This window comes from Pelophylax lessonae (assembly GCF_965119305.1).
Source record: "Pelophylax lessonae genome assembly, chromosome: 7".
Taxonomy (NCBI): domain Eukaryota; kingdom Metazoa; phylum Chordata; class Amphibia; order Anura; family Ranidae; genus Pelophylax; species Pelophylax lessonae.
In genome coordinates, this window is record NC_138774.1 from 238,477,188 (window position 1) to 238,494,500 (window position 17,313).

Below are 17,313 nucleotides of genomic sequence, written 5' to 3' on the forward strand. Positions count from 1 at the left end.
TCGTCACACATTTTTAGTAGTGATGAATGTTGGCTGTGACTGAGCGGTGAGCAGCGGCACAGCAAACCAATCACGCGTGCAGGCACGTGGAACTTGCAGCCTTCTGACCATACAGGGTTAATGTAGGGAAGTAGTGCAGTCTTCAAGTTCTGAATGTACCATACAGGGTAATGTAGGGATTGGGGAAGTATCACAGGTTAAGAAGACAGTGTGGATTCTGTGGAAGGCAGAGAAGTCGGGACTCACAGTGAGTAGAAGAAGAACACCACCTGACATCCGTCCCCTGACATGTTCAGTCTGCCCTGGAGCTAGTTCTCCTGACTGAGCGGTGAGCGCAGTGAGAAGTGGACCAATCACGCGTGCCTGCGCCATGAGCAGCGGTACAGCGAACCAATCACGCGTGCCTGCTCATGGCGCTCACCGCTAGCTCCAGGGCAGACTGAATATGTCAGGGGACGGATGTCAGGCTGTGTTCTACTCACTGAGTCCCGACTTCTCTGCCTTCCACACTGTTCTTAACCTGTGATACTTCCCTACACCATTGCTGTTTTGGCGATGTGACTATCGCGCACACGTACAGCGCGATGTCGATGTTAAAATCGAATATCGTTCAGCCCTATACAGTGTTTTATCTCATATCTCATTTTATGGAATTATAATAAAATTTACACAATTTTTAGACCTTTTTTTTAACCACTAATGGCAGGGACAGATCTCCAGAAGCTGAGAGAGAGAGAGAATGACCTCTTTGTCGGCGGCTCTGCCTTGCCTTTCACTGGTAGGTATTAGAGCCAGGCCAGGTAGAAGAGAGAGATGCAAGAAAGCTTTGGGAGGGTTGGGTTGCACACTGTGCATAGTGCACTCCTAAACCCTACACTCTGTACCTAATGCACTCCTGAACTCTGCACTCTGTATGTAGCACACCCTAGATACAACTGGCCCTTTGAGGGCAATCATACTGCTTATGCGGCCCTTTGACCCCTGCTGTACAGCATTACAGTATTGCAGCTCAGGGTCTCATCATGCCACCTGAAGGGGTGATTTTGAAAGCGAGGAGCAGCCTGCAGGACATGGGATGAACACTAATACGAGTCACTGTGTGTGGTTTTCTGTACTTTATACTACCCCCCCCCCCCCCCCCCAAAAAATAAAAAGTGCCCGAATGAGACTTGGCATCAGTCTCTTGTAGTCTCTCAGGGCTCCGAATGGAAGTCTGAGCCAATCAGTTGTGTTGCAGACTACTTTGAAGTCGCTGCAACTCGCACATATATGAATGGTTATCATTGTAAAACATGGGGAACGACTTGTCATGTGACTCTGATGTCCAAAGTTGCATGACAAGCCGCACAAGTGTGAATGGAGCCTAAAGCCCCGTACACACACACAGATCGTCGTCATACAAACGTCGGCGGACGAAAGATCTGCCGATTGTATGCGTGTTAGTATGGTGCCTCCGACAGCTGTCTGCACACAATCCGCAGACAAGAGTCTTTCTTGCAAACATGAAAATTTTTGTCTGCGGACACCAGAACGGACGATTGTTCGCCTGTCAGTACAGAAATCAGCCGACAGACCGCAGATTTGCAAGACTGGGCATGCTCAGAAAATAAAAAACACAGGGAAAGTTAACCATTACATGACATCACTTCTGCAGTCAGCTGAAGACTGCGGACAAAATTCTTGTGCTGTCCTTGTGCTGTCTTTGCACTTTTCAACAGACACCGACATCCCGGGGAGAAAAGACGAACATTTGTATGACGACGATCTGTGTGTGTGTACGGGGCTTTAGGCTTTGTTCACACTTGTACGAATCCAAAATGCAACTTGGATATTACATTGACCAGTGATAATGGACAACTATTGCATTGTATAACATTCAGGTATGACTTTCATGCAACTTTGGAGGGTTAACATTAAAGTCTCTTGACCTCAAGTTGTATGAAAGTCGGACCAAAGTAGTGCATGAACAACTTTGCAGATGCTGCACCTTTTAAAGCATTTGTTCCCTTTCTATAATCTAAAATACCTGGTTGATCTTGCCTGCTGCTACCCTCGCCTCTGTAAACTGACCACGTTTATCATGCCTGCTAATCCGTGATACTGTGACCAGTTTACGTGCCTATGTTATCCGCTGTCTCTCCTCTCTCCCTCCCTGCCGGTCAACTAGTGTCTGCCAAACTGTTCCAAGCCCCTCCTCTCCTGCTACTATATTAGCTGTGTCCCCCCCCCCCCCCTAGAATCCCGTGTTCTAGTAAGTTATGTGCTTTATAAAAATATGCAGCTTTATACTTTATTTCAGAGTGCCGCTGAGCGCTCACAGTGGGGGCAGTGGGGGCTTCCTGGCCCCTCCCGCTGTAGTTCTCAGATCGGGGGAGGAGAGCGTGGTCACAGGCTCCTGACACAAATTAGGTGCGAGTAAACCCACATGCAATTCACAATAAGTTGAACCCAGCCTTACTTGGATACCCCTAACTAAAATCTACACGTGAGCGGTGCTCTGAAATAGGATATAAAGCTGCATTTTTTTTATACCGCACATACACTGGAGCACATTACTTAATCGAACACGGGATTCTAGGAAGAAAACAAAGTGGTTGTAAAGCCACTGTAAGTTGCACATATATGAATGGTTATTAATGGAAAACATGGGGAACGACTTGTCATGCGACTTTAATGTCCAAAGTTTGAATGGAGCCTTAAGTGTTACCTAACTGCAGCAGAGAAAATCAGGTCTCCTCCCCTCCCCTTCCAGACAGGGCTGTAACGTCTAGCAGAGCTGTGTAAATCTGAGGACTGGCTGTGCAAGCACAAATGTTCTGGCAGGTTCTCCAGCTTCGATTTATCCTTGTAGTTAGCTCTTTGCCTGGAGTTCAGCTTGGTGACAGGTTTACTTTAAGCTTCTTACATTTATTAGCATAGGATGTTCAGAGGGTAAAACTTGTTGCTCCAAGTCTCCAGTATGCCAAGCACACAAGATTTCTTGAGAAACGCCAATATATAAAGTAATATTTTGAATTATATGCTCCTTGCTCTATCACCGTCTGGTCCTACTTCGCTATGGAGTTTCTGTATCACACCTTTGGCTAATGGAATTTGCATAGAGACGTCTCCCAATTGCAGATAATAGTATCCTGACAAGGATTTTCTTCTATCTAGTGCATATCAAGCTGCACCAACACCCCTGCCCCAATCTTCGTTTGCAAAGGATTGGTGACTTCTACAACAGCTTTACAGCATCCACCAGTCATTATATCTTTTCCATTATGAGGCTGTAGTAGATAAAGCTGATCTCCTGGCTTAAAGGGAAAAAAATGCATAAAATATATATTGTAATAGGAAATTTTTTGTTAATGAATGGTTTGGTGACAGGGTCTCTCTAAGGGGCCACTTACAAACGGTAACACAGTTAACCAATCATGCCTGAAGTTGGAAATTAAAATACCATATGAGTGAGATCTGATTTTAGTTTAACATCAACAGGGAGACTTTCTGAGGGCAACTCACCACTGGAATGCTAATAAGACGTAAAACAGGAATAGGGCCCTGAGAAAATGTGGACACTTTATTGGTAATGATGTATCGTGCCTTGAAAAAGTATTCATCCCTCTTGAGATTTTCCACGTTTTGTCATGTTACAACCAAAAACGTAAATGGATTTTATGTGATCGACCAACACAAAGTTGCACATAATTGTGAAGTGGAAGGAAAATGGTAAAATGATAAATATAAATATCTGAACAGTGTGGCATTTGTTTTCAGCCACCCTTTAGGCTGGATTCATCACACCTCCGGGCAGAGCGGCTCACAGCAGGGGTCTGGCACATCCCTGTTCACCGTTTCAGGTCTGATTTCGGTCTGATTTTCTGGCTGAATTCTGACCTGAAACTGACCAGAAGACACACAGGACTCCAATTCGCTTCACAGCCGCCCTGGAGCTGTGTGAACTGGCTGCATTGAGAGCTGGTCACAGGCTCCTGACATGCAAATTGGATACGGAGACATAGGAGTCCGTCGACGGACTCCGTTTATCTCAGCGGGGTATTGATCCGCCGATTCCCCCGCTGAGCAGGCGTATGGCAGCTGTGTCTCTGCGCTGTGTGCGGAGACACAGCTGTCAGGTCCCCGCTGTTCTCTATGGGGGAATCGGATGGGAATGGACCGTCTGTCCGTTCACATCCGATCTGCTGGACGGATGGAAAATAGGGTTTCCATCCGTCCATTTTTGAGGGATTGGATGTCAGCAGACATGTCTCCGCTGACATCCGATGCCCCATAGAGATGCATGGGGCATCCGTTGAGATCTGCCTGATAAACGGACAGGCGGATCTGAACGGTCCGCCTGTGTGAAAGGGGCCTTACTTGGATACCCCTAACTAAAACCTAGTGGAACCAATTGCCTTCACAAGTCACCTAATTAGTAAATAGAGTCCATCTGTGTGTAATTTATTCTCACTATAAATACAGCTGTTCTGTGAAGTCCTCAGAGGTTTGTTAGATAACTTTATTGAAACAACAGCATCATAAAGACCAAGAAGCACACCAGACAGGTTAGGGATAAAGTTGTGGAGACGTTTAAATCAGGGTTAGGTTATAAAAAAAAAAAAAAATCCCAAGCTTTGAACATCTCACGGAGCACTGTTCAATCCATCATTCGAAATTGGAAAGAGTATGGCACAACTGCAAACCTAACAAGACATGGCCGTCCACCTAAACTGACAGGCCGGGCAAGGAGAGCATTAATCAGAGAAGCAGCCAAGAGGCCCATGATGACTGGAGGAGCTGCAGTGATCCACAGCTCAGGTGGGAGAATATTAGTTGTGCACTCCACAAATCTGGCCTTTATGTCAGAGTGGAAAGAAGAAAGCCATTGTTGAAAGAAAGCCATAAGCAGTCCCATTTGCAGTTTGCAAGAAGCCATGTGGGGGGACACAGCAAACCTGTGAAAGAAGGTGCTCTGGTCAGATAAGACCAAAATTGAACTTTTTGGCCTAAGAGAAAACTCTGTGTGGTGGAAAACTAGCACTGTACACCACCCTGAACATACCATCCCCACCGTGAAACATGGTGGTGGCAACATCATGTTGTGGGATGCTTTTCTATATCGGGGACAGGGAAGCTGGTTGTAGTTGATGGGAAGATAGATGGCGCCAAATACAGGGCAATCTTAGAAGAAAACCTGTTAGATTCTGCAACAGACTTGAGATTGGGGCGGAGGTTCACCTTCCAGCAGGACAACGACTCCAAACATACAGCCAGAGCTACAATGGAATGGTTTAGATTAGGGATGTACCGAAATGAAAATTCTGGGCTGAAACCCGAAACCGAAAATTACTGTTTTCCCTCAAATGATTTTAAAATAGATAGAACAGGGGCATACGCCACAAACAGGCAGCGATGTAGACCTGTAGCTGCCACCCTGTCACAGTATATGTACTGTGACGGGTTGGCAAATGGTTAATTTAATTACCAATGGTATTTGTATTATGCAGCATGAGGGGGTTAATGTATTGTCACTGCTGGTCACTGATGCATTAGTGACCGACCAGTGGCAGTTAATTAATCCCTTTGTGCTGCATTAGTGCAACCAGGTTCAGTGTTAATTAACACTGGTTGCACTGACACTGATACTGGTTGCACTAATGCAGCACAAAGGGGTTAATTAACTGCCACTTGTCGGTCACTAATGCATCAGTGACCAGCAGTGGCAATACATTAACCCCCTCATGCTGCATAATACAAATACCATTGGTAATTAACCTCGCCTCAGATTTACATGCTTGGTTTTCCCCGCACAGCGGCACCTCCATGTCACAGGCAGGCGAACTCTCTGCTCCTCTGGTGTCCTTCCTTTAAAAAATCCCGCCTCTGGCCGGCAGCCCGCCTCTCAGTGATGTCACTACTACGACTATGTGTATGAACTAACACACCGGGCAAGCTGCCGCTAATAGCTATAACTGTGTGAGCCCTTCACTTCCCTGTTAGCAGAGATACCCACTTAGTTATAGCTATTAGCAGCCGCTTGCCTGCCCACCCGCCTGGTGTGTTAGTTCATATACATAGTCGTAGTAGTGACATCAATGAGAGGCGGGATTTTTTAAACCTGTGATGCGTCCCCCTTCCTCGCGGTGGCCATTCATTTCAGCACCTTTGGCCCATTTTCGGTCGAAATCGGATAGGCCCATTTTTAGCCGAAAATTTTGATTGCCGAAATTTCGGTGCACCACTAATTTAGATCAAAGCATATTCATGTGTTAGAATGGCCCAGTCAAAGGCCAGACCTAAATCCAATTGAGAATCTGTGGCAAGACTTGAAAATTGCTGTTCACAGATGCTCTCCATCCAATCTGACAGAGCTTGAGCTATTTTGCAAAGAAGAATGGGCAAAAATGTCACTCTCTAGATGTGTAAATCTGGTAGAGACATCTCCAAAAAGACTTGCAGCTGTAATCACAGAGAAAGGTGGTTCTACAAAGTATTAAGTCAAGGGGGCTGAATACAAATGCACATCACACTTTTCAGATATTTATTTGTAAGAAAAAAAATGTAAAACCATTTATCATTTTCCTTCTACATTACAATTATGTACCACATTGTGTTGGTCTGTCTCATAAAATCCCAATAAAATATATTTACGTTTTTGGTTGTAACATGACAAGGGGTATGAATAATTTTTCAAGGCACTGTGTGTTGGTTGATGATCCCCACCTTGTGGACCGAAGAAGTATTCTACCATGTCTAATCCTATATATAGATGTGCACATAGGTTGAACTGGATGAACTGATGTCTATTTTCAACCTCACAAACTATGTAACTGGTTAAAGGTGCAGAAGAGTCTCATACCATACATTTTCATATATGGAAATGTATTTTTAAAGTGTGTGGAAACCTAAGATTACAAATTATATATTGTAGGTTATGTTCCTAATTATAGGTTGCTCTTTTCTGCATTGCAATCAAATAAATAATATCCTGACAGTTACTCAACGGGTTGATTTTGGAAAAAAGCTGCCCTAAATATATCTAAGCCTTGCTTCCATAGTAGGGCTATGACTGTAAGTGCTGATGGGTCCACACCTACCACCTTCGTCTGTTCATCATCTGCCTATCTGCAAACTCTGCTGCGTGACTGACAGAGGCTCCTACCTATAGAAATGAAAGCTGCATCTGATTACATCACTAGGTAGGGACAAACTATGGACGATGTTCTCCATCTTCCTCTAAAATGGAACAGATAGCAGGCATGGCCAGCCTATTCTGTATACACATTGCTCCCATTTAAAGCTGATCTCCAGGTTTTAGTGAAATTTAAATTGATCGTTTGGACCAAGCTTGTCCAAATTACCGTAGTTATATTGTTGACTAACAGATGCAGCGGCTGTGTGTACTGTATAAACTGCATGTAACCTCAGCTACATACCGTATACAGCCGGCAGGCTCTCGGACGGACACCAACAATAGAGGAATCTGCTATGTTCCTGCATCCTGGTACCTGGGAATTTGGGGAATCGATATGAACTACATGCCCTGTTGAGACCGTATGATTTATACAGCTATAAATTATCTTCAACATTATTCATGTCCTCAAAGAACAATATCCCCACGTGGACTATAGGCACAGTGACTCTGAGAAGGTATTATATTACTCTAGTAGGGGACCCATCACCCTGATACTTACACCTCATGGCTTGGCGGAGGTTGTTAGGTTTTTTGGTGGTTCCAGTTTGTGGCTACAATTTATATATGATATAGCTGCCCCTGCCATATATGGTCCCGACACCTGCCCAGGGATATCTTCTATACCTGCCCTTGACCTCGTTGGGTTTTGAAAAAGAATGTCGGTCTTTTAGGTCTCTTTGGCCTTGAGGAAACCTTAGTGCGAAACGCGTCGGGCCGTTAGACTGCTTCTCAACTGAGACCACGGCTACCAATGAGGTACTTATGTATCGGTGCTCCTCTATGGAGTATTTCTCTACAAATGTTTTTATTATGTATATGTAAAGTTTTTAAAATTTTGAATCAATAAACACGTTCTTTTTTATATAAAAAAATTGTGCTTTAGTTGTAATCATCTCTTCCACATTGGCCTTATAAAGTCCCGCTTTTTCTTTACCTTGATTTTTTCTGCTATGTATTGGGATGATGGCCAGCCAGTCACGGTATTTTTTGTCTGACCGTATACAGCACCTTCCCACTCTCACAACAAAATAGTTGGACTGAGCACTGGTCAGCCATTCACCGGGAGTTTTGAATTCTGGTATTGGATATAAAGCTTCCTGTGATTGGCTGAGTTGGAGATCATAATGTCATACCCCCCGCTTCAGCCATTCAGAGAAAGCATTGTATTAATTCCCAGAATACAGAGCTGCCTGTGAATGGCCGATCAGCGCTCAGCCTGTCTCGCTTTTGTTCCAGGAGCAGGACAAGACGTCGCCATCCCGTTGTCGGAACACAATGCTATATACTCTATGTAGCTAATGCTATATACAGTTCATACAGCACACACAGCTTAGTCCACAAACTATTCAAACTTCACTAAAACCTGGAGATCAGTTTTAAAGCTGAATTCCAGACAGATATAAAAGACACACATTAATGCAGCTCTGTAATGATTAATATAAAATTGAATATATATTTTGGAATACAAGCAGTACCTCTTGTGGTTTCTGTACAGCAGGCCTAGAGTGTGAGAGGAAGAAGCAGCACAAGAAGCCAGTTGGTTCATGTGCCGACGAGGCATTCTGATAGAACCAGAAAGCAGAGAGATGAGCTTGTCACTGACCAATCGCAGGCAAGGGGTGGGCAGGGAACAACCTGGGCTCAGAAAAAGTAGGTTGAATGATGCTAGCTTGCAGACTGAAGACATCTAGTGGAAGAAAAAAATAGTACTACAGGGAAATCTGAGTTAGAGTGCTGTGATAAGGCACTATATTGGTGTGTTGTCCATATATGATCATTTAGCGATGTGATAGTAAAGCTCTCATCTAATATGTTCTTGAATTATCTCTGTACAGACGGCTGAGGTAGCCATGTCAAACCTGAAGAGTAAATATGAGAATGAGAAGACCCTAGTTTCCGATACTATGATGAAGATGCGACATGAGTTAAAAGCCCTGAAGGAGGATGCGGCTACGTTTTCATCAATGCGCTCTGTATTTGCAAGCAGGTAATGTATGAATTAGAAAACCTTAATACCCAAAGTAGTGAAAAGAGGCAGTGATGTAGCAACCAATCTATCTGAGAGCAACATCTACTGGGCCTATAACACTGGGGGCATATATCGGACCTCGGTTTGGCAAGGCTGGTTTCTCTTCCTACACATCTAGAAGAATCATCTTGTGTTTAATAGAGGCCTGAATGCCTGGAAATATTGTTGGAGGAATCTGTACTGTTTTTGGCTTTCTTTTCTTTATTTTCACCTGCTGGTCTGGCCAGTAAGGCAATTCATGAATTGATTTTCCTTCCCTCCACTATCGCTTGATTCCCCCATCAGCACATTCAGTGTTGATGGGGGGAATGCCTCCTGCAGCGCTATTGCGTAATGCTGGGGGGGTGTGTGCAGGCAGCCTTCCTGGCTGGTAGAACACGATAATTACTGCTAGCTGCCTTTACTGCTGGCAGTTATTGCATGCTAAAAATCGGACAGGCTGGTTGTACCCAAGTCAATTGATGGATCAACTCGAGTACAATCAGCCTGTCCATAGATTGATCAAATCTCGGCCGTTCCCTGCTAAACCGGCTGATATTTGATCCATTTGTGGCCGCTGTCTTGCAAATCAGTTAAGAATGTTGAGACAAACTAATTATTACTGACTAGGGTTGCACCCATACCGTTTTTTTTTTCGGCGAGTATGAGTAACAATACTGTCGCTCAAGTACTCTCCGATACTGAATACTGATAGGTTGCAGTGCAATTTGCGTCAATACAAAAATATAGCCGCAAATCGCACTGCAAAGAATTGAATGCGATTTGAATAAGAAAGCGGTGTGTTGCTATGCGAATCGCATGCAATTTCCCCCACTGCACCTGTGTGTGTGTACAGAAGGGGAAAAGCGCCATCTAGTGGGCAGTTTATTGAAAAATGTTAGAACGCACAGTACATATCTGGCCAGATGCAAAAGCTGCATAGTGTCCCGCTCCCGCCAATGATAGCAAATCACGGCCACTGGAGGTGTGCACAGGGCTGGAGGATAAGTCCTGGGACCCCATGGGTGTAGAGCAGAAGTGATGTTAGCCAAGCCAAGGATGGACCGCCTTTACATCTCCTCCAGCCCTGTGAACACCTCCAGCAGCTGTGAACGGCAGGACCCGGACACCTATGCAGATTTCTCTTTCGTTCATTGATGGACACAGATCCTGATCTTTTTGACCATATTGCCCCCTACAGGAGTAGGACACTAGGCAGAAAAAGAACCTCTGGATCAACTGCGGGTATAGGATTTTGTATATGGGATTGTATGGTTGGGTTTTCAATACTTTTTTTTTTTTTTGGTTGAACCAAATGGACTTGTGTCTTTTTTCAACCTGACTAACTGTGTAACTTGACTATGCCTATGGGCAGTCCCAGGAGGTATACTCCCCCTCTGCTTTAGGTACTTTTTTCTGCTTAGTCAGAAGTAAGGACCTAATTCCTTGCTTGGATCTTTGGTCCTGGCAATTTTTTCTTTTTAGATAAAAAAATTTTTTTCCTCCTGGTTTTTTTCCTGTGAGATCTACAATCAACTGCCGGACTGGGCAACGGGCTTGATATTCTAGATCCAGTGGTCACCCTAGTCTGTTCCATGCTGGGTCGGCCGCGACAGCCCCACCGGACGGGGGCTGGCCTGCGAGTTAAATGCCTCCTGGCCGAGAGCCCCCCCATTTAGATAGAGAGGAGGTTCTGTCTGGAGCAGTGCCTGCCCGATTCCTGATATGGTGAGTAGCTATCCCCCCTGGAGGGTTTTGGGGTGGACGTGGGCCCCTCCTTCAGACGGTCAGACCCCCCGGGTTCCCCTCCTTAACGTTAGGCCCCTCCTTGGTCGTGATGGTACTGTGAGTCATCTATCCCCCCTCTCTGACCCCCCATCCCCCCTCCACCTATACTAGGGTTGTATGGTGGTTTGGCTACCTCCTGCGTCTGGGGCAGGGTGCTGTACTGGCGGGGGGTGCGCCGCTGGCGACCGGGCGAACGCCTGTGGGGGGGCTGTACCTGGTGGTGGGGCTCCTGCCATGGCCCCCCTTCTCTGCTCTGTGTCTTGCCTGGGCCCAGGGATCCCTCCTAGGTCCCTGGGAGCCTCATAAGCAACGCGGGTCCACCATTTTTTGTAGCCTATTTTCTGTATAGGGGCTGGCGGCCATGTTTGTGTAGCCACAGCGGCCATTTTGCGTTAGTCCGGCATTGAAATAAATGGCAGCCATTACTGTGGAGTCTTCTGGATGGCCATTTTAGCTGTGGGAGTCCCTTGTTATCCCCTGGTGCTGACTCGTGGGCTTCTTTCCTTCCTGGATGCCACACGTGGAGTGCTTTGATCCTGGTGCTGCCGGTGACTGCCTGCTGGGGTGGTGCGTCTGTTGGGGTCCTCTCCCTCTCTCTGCTGCAGGATCCGGGGGATGCTCTGTGGCTGGTGACCGGGTGGTGTTACTAGCGCAGTGGGGGGTGCACGAAAAGGCGCTGGTGGGCGCACTGATTGTGTCTGTGTGTGAGACTTGGAGGACACAGCTGAAGCTGCAGCAGAGGCACCATCTAAAGTGGCAAAGGTGTTTCCTTTTCCTTCTTGTCTTCACAGAATTGTTGTAAAAGAGTTGGGAACGTCCAAAATGTCCCTTTGTGGATCCTAAGCGATTCGCAATGAGGTACCTATTTGAAGAGTCCCTTCTCAAGAAGTGGACTGTTCCACCGGTGGTGGATCCCATGGTTTCCAGGTTTAATAAGGCAACCACGATTTTGGTAGAAGACTCACCGGCTTTTAAGGATCCGGCTGACAGAAAGGCGAAGGCTGTGGCCGCAGTGTGTCCACTGTGGCTGGCACGGCACTCAGACCCGTCTTCTCCATTGCCCTGGTGTCACAAACTCTGACTGAGTGAGCTAAGCTTTTAACCATGACCTGGAGGGTGAGCAGCTCCCCCTTGTCTTTGCGGAGCTGGCGGATCAGTTGGTCCAGGGGCTGCAGTTTATCAGTGATGCCTCTTTGGATGCGGCTCCCCTGATTTCTTGACTGTTTTGGCAGTGGTCCTTAGGAGTATTCAGGGGTGTCCAGTCTGGCTCAAATGTTGGGCTGCAGACCAGACCTCTAAAAAAGCCTTAACTGATCTCCCTTTTCAAGGAAATTGCCTGTTTGGAGCTACCCTGGATGACATCATTAGGAGTTTCACGGGGGAAGAGCACCTTTCTTCCGCAGGCTAGTTAGGGTAAGGAACCTTGTCTTAGATGTGACCCGTCATTCTCAGCTCACTGGAAGTTTTTTCGTCCCTTGGGGTCAGCTGACAAGGGTTCAAAGCCTTTCACGGCATCTTCAGGGGATCCAAGTGAACTTGGTCTGGCAAGTCCAAAGTGGGTTTCTCCAGACCCACAGACAAGGCTTCTTGTGCATGAAGGTGCACCCTCACTCTTGCCTGGGGTGGGGGAACGTCTTCGCTGGTTTCAGGACCCGTGGACCTCCTTGGTGCAAGACAAGTGGGTCCACAAAGTGATACGGTCCGGCTACAAGATCGAGTTTTGTTCTTACCCTCCGGAGAGATTCTTTCCTTCAAATTTGCGTCTGTCCCTGGACCGATTGCAAGCCCTCTTCAGGGCGGTGTAAGATCTGTTGCTTCAAGGAGAATTGTTCCGCTTCCAACTCTGGAATGTTTTTAGGGTTTTTTTTTTCAAACCTGTTCATGGTCCCGAAGAAAGAGGGCAAAGTGTGTCCAATTCTGGATCTCAAGGCCCTGAACTGCTTTGTGCAGGTACAGAAGTTTAGAATGGAGTCTACTCGCACCGTGGTGGTATCCTTGCATCAGGGGGATGTCCTTGCCTCTATCGACATCAAAAACGCTTACTTACACATTCGAATATGTGTCTGTCACCAATGCTTCCTCCGCTTTGCTGTGGGGGAGGAGCATTATCAGTTTGTGGCGTTACCCTTTGGTCTCGCCTCTGCTCCTCGAGTCTTCACAAAGGTGTTGGCTCTAGTGCTGGCGTTGTTACGTCAGTGAGGAATTGCAGTGCTGGGCTACCTGGACGACCTTCCCTTGCGAGCAGATTCTCCTACTGCTCTTATGGACAAAGTGGACATCACTATACGGACTCTCAGGGAGTTCGACTGGCTTCTGAATTTTCAGAAGTCTGCTTTGGTTCCTTCACGAAACTGGACTATCTGTTTTCTCACTCTGGACTCTACTCTAGCCAGAGTGTTCCTTCCTCTGGACAAGCTCCAGAAGTTGCATTCTGCGATTTATCTCTTGCTGTCCAGCAGGTGGTCGTCCCTCCGGACTTGCATGAGGGTGCTGGGCCTGATAGTTTCTACCTTTTGAGGCGATCCCATTAGCACAGTTCCATACCAGGTTCCCACAAAGGGAGATCTTGGACAAATAGGACAAGTGTCCGAAGTCTGGACAATCAAATCTAGCTGAGCCGAAAAAACAATAGGGTCTCTGATCTCATGGCTTCGCTCTCCAGCTCTTCGCCAGGGCAAATTTTTTCTCCCCCTGTATTGCACAGTGGTCACCACTAGGCTTGTGACGGTATCAGATTTTCATGCTGCGATTAATTGATTAAGGTTTTGCCACGGTATACGGTATTATCACGGTATTCTATTATTAAATTTAAATTATTAAATTTCCACCTCACTTCAATTTCATTGCTGAATTTAGGGGCTTTGGTTCACTTATGCACATTATTATATAGTCAGTCAGTACAGACTCTGTGAACCAGGCCTAAAATAAGTCATCAAGCAGTGTCTGGCCTAACTGGTGATAACTGGTCCTGGCGCTCGGCTCTGATCCGATGGCCTGGTCATTAAGAGGGCAAATCCTTGTGGTCAAGAAGTGGTTAAACCTGAAGGAGGTGTTGTTTATAAATTACTTTACTATTGCTTTAGGCCTGGTTCACATGTATGCGGGTTGGTGGTTCACATGTATGCGGGTTGGCGGTTCACATGTATGCGGGTTGGCGGCCCACATTTGCACAGGCATAGCAGCCCATTGATGTGAATAGGCTTGAGCTGCTATGCCTGCGTTTTCAGCTGAAAAAAGGTGCATGCAGAATTTAAAAAAATGCAGTGGCCATGAAATCCATCCTTCTTTTGCACCATGCGACTTACCTGCCGTTGCTGCACACGCAAACTGTTTTTAAATGCCGTGCCCACGTATACAAAAAATGCAGAAAGCTTGCCAGAGCAGGAACTGCAGGTTAGTCGCATGGTGCAAAAGCAGGATGGATTTCAAGGCCACTGAATTTTAAAAAAATGCTGCATGCACCTTTTTTCTGCGGAAAATGAGGGCATAGCAGCCCGTTCAAATCAATGGGCTGCTATGCCTGTGCAAATGTGGGCCGCCAACCTGCATACATGTGAACCGCCAACCTGCATACATGTGAACCGCCAACCCGCATACATGTGAACCGCCAACCCGCATACATGTGAACCAGGCCTAAAGCAATAGTAAAGTCATTAATAGATAAAAACACCGGTCCTCCTGCAGGTTTAACCACTTCTGGATCGCAAGGATTTGCCCCTTTAAAGACCAGGCCATCGGATCAGAGCGCCAGGACCAGTCATCACCAGGTAGGCCAGACACTGCTTGATGGCTATATAATAATGTAATGTGGGCTGCTATGCGTGTGTGTGTATATATATATATATATATATATATAAGAGCTGCACGATTCTGGCCAAAATGAGAATCACGATTTTTTAGCTTGGAATAAAGATCACGATTCTCTGTGTAACAAAAAAAAAATTGGGATAACTTTACTGTTACGTTTTTTTTTTTTTTTATTCATTAAAGTCTATTAATTGCGTTTGAAAGACTGCTGCGCAAATACAGTGTGACATAAAATATTACAACAATCGCCATTTTTTTCTGTAGGGTCTCTGCTAAAAAAATATATAAAATGTTTGGGGGTTCTAAGTACTTTTCTAGCAAAAAAAAAAACTGATTTTAACTTGCAAGCAACAAGTGTCCGAAAAAGGTCCAGTCTTTAAGAGGTTAAACTTCCTTTCTCCCTGGCAGAGGGAAGGAAAAGATACAATGTAATCATTTTTGTTTATAGTTACTGGGAGACGCTGAAAGGCTTAGCTGTGTGCGTGAATGAGTCATCCAGCTCACTGAAATGTATCAATTCACAAGTCAGACCCAGGAGCAGAGAAACTCTGTATTTTAAAAATGCCACAATAACAATACCGTGGCTATGCAATACCGCGATATATCGAATTACCGAAAACCGGCATATGTCTAGTCATCACGGATGCCAGTCTGTCTTGATTGGGGAGGTGTCCTGGGTTGGAACTCCGCTCAGGGAGTTTGGACACTGGAAGAGTTCAGACTCCCGATCACTGTCCTGGAACTCTGAGCGATCAGGCTGTGCCTGAAGCACTGGACAGATCGCCTTCAGGGGTGTCCAGTGTGAATCCAATCGGACATTGCCATGGCCGTGGCCATGGAGGTAGCCGACATCCTTCGGGGGCAGAATGTTTCGTTCCGGTCCTCTCCGCCGTACACTTTAAAGGGGTGGAAAATTGGCATTGGCATTGGATTATTTCAGATGTTGGATCAAGGGGAGTGGTCCCTTCATCCGGAGCTGTTTCATCAGCTGTATCTCCAGTGGGGCACCCCTGAGGTGGATCGTGGGCGTTTCGGTTCAGTAGGAAGTTGCACAGGTTTGTTGCACAGTCACAGGATCTATGAGGTGGTGGCCTCCTGGGGCCAGTATCGTCTGATTCACGTCTTCCCTCCTCTTAAGCTTTTGCTCGGAATTAGGGTCATTCTAGTGGCCCCGGATTGGCCTCGTCTGTCTTGGTACGCCGACCTGGTGCGGTTGGTCGCCAACGCCCCTTGGAGACTACCTCTCAGGGAGGATCTGCTGTGCCAAGGGCCAATCTTCCATCCTGCTTTAGTCGCTGGCTTTGATGGCTTGGCTGTTGAAAGCCAGGTGCAGAAGGATAGAGGTTTGTCTGGGTTGGTGATTCCCACATTACTGAATGCTAAGAAGTCTACTTCTAGGAAGATCTACCTTTTTACATGGAAAGCGTACATTTCGTGTTGTGAGTCGCTTTGTATTCACCCTCTCTCTTTTTCAGTGGCACATGTCTTGACTTCCTTCAACGGGGGGGTTGAGCAGAAATCTGCCTTGAGTACCATTAGGGCCCAGTGTCGGCCTTGGCACTCTCCTTTCAACGACCCTTGGCCATGCAGTCCCTTGTGCGTGCTTTTATTCAGGGTGTTCGAAATTTAACTCCACCAGTGCGGTCCCCTCTACCGCCTTGGGATATTAACTTTGTGCTTTCAGCTCTACAGAAGCCTCCTTTTGAAAATATTCAGGAGATTCCCCTCCTTCTATCCCAGGTGGGCTTTTTGGTGGCTATCACCTCTGCATGCTTGGGGTCGAAATTGGCAGCGTTGTCTTGTCGCTTCTTATTTGGTGGTCCACAAAGATAAGGTGGTTCTCCGCCCCTGTCCGTCGTTTCTTCCAAAGGTGGTCTCGGATTTCCATCTGAATGAGGACATTGTGTTGCCTTCCCTGTGTCCCAGGCCAAAACATCCTAAGGAAATTGCGTTGCATTCCCTGGATGTGGTTCGGGCTATTTGGGTGTACCTTGCAGCTACCGAGTCTTTTAGGAAGTCAGACTCACTATTTGTGCTTACGGATGGGCCTCCAAAAGGACTATCCGCTTCTTCTGTGACCATTTCTAGATGGATCAGACAGACGGGTGACTCAGGCCTATTTGTTTAAGGATCAGGTTCCTCCTTACCCTGTGAAGGCGCATTCTACGTTGGTGCTCAGTGCTTCTTGGGCCTTCCGTCATCAGGCGTCGGTAACGCAGGTGTGCAGGGCGGCTACCTGGTGCACACTTTCAAAAAATATTATAAAGTGGATGTGTTCGCATCTGCGGATGCCTCTTTTGACCGCAAGGTTTTGCAGGTTGCTGTTTAGGGGGCTTGTTCCCTCTTTGGGGGTGTAATGTTTTTCAGGTGGGCTCCAGTTGTTTTTTGGTTGAGCTCCTGTTACCTTGTTGGTGACAGTTTAGCCTGACACTGCTTTTGGGACGTCCCAATGGTCAAGAAGATCAGGAGCTGTGCCCGTCAATGAACGAAAGAGAAAATGGGATTTTTGACTTACCGTAAAATCCATTTCTCT

General features: G+C 46.4%; 1 protein-coding gene across 1 annotated transcript in view; it reads left to right on the forward strand.

The window, feature by feature from the left end:
- LOC309560129 (protein bicaudal D homolog 2-like) overlaps positions 1 to 17,313 on the forward strand; it is a 98,802-nt gene that overhangs the window by 69,595 nt on the left and 11,894 nt on the right. Inside the window, exon 6 of the mRNA XM_082263675.1 lies at positions 9,013 to 9,164. Coding sequence (XP_082119801.1) covers positions 9,013 to 9,164 — 152 coding nt within the window. The remainder of the gene's footprint in view (positions 1 to 9,012; positions 9,165 to 17,313) is intronic.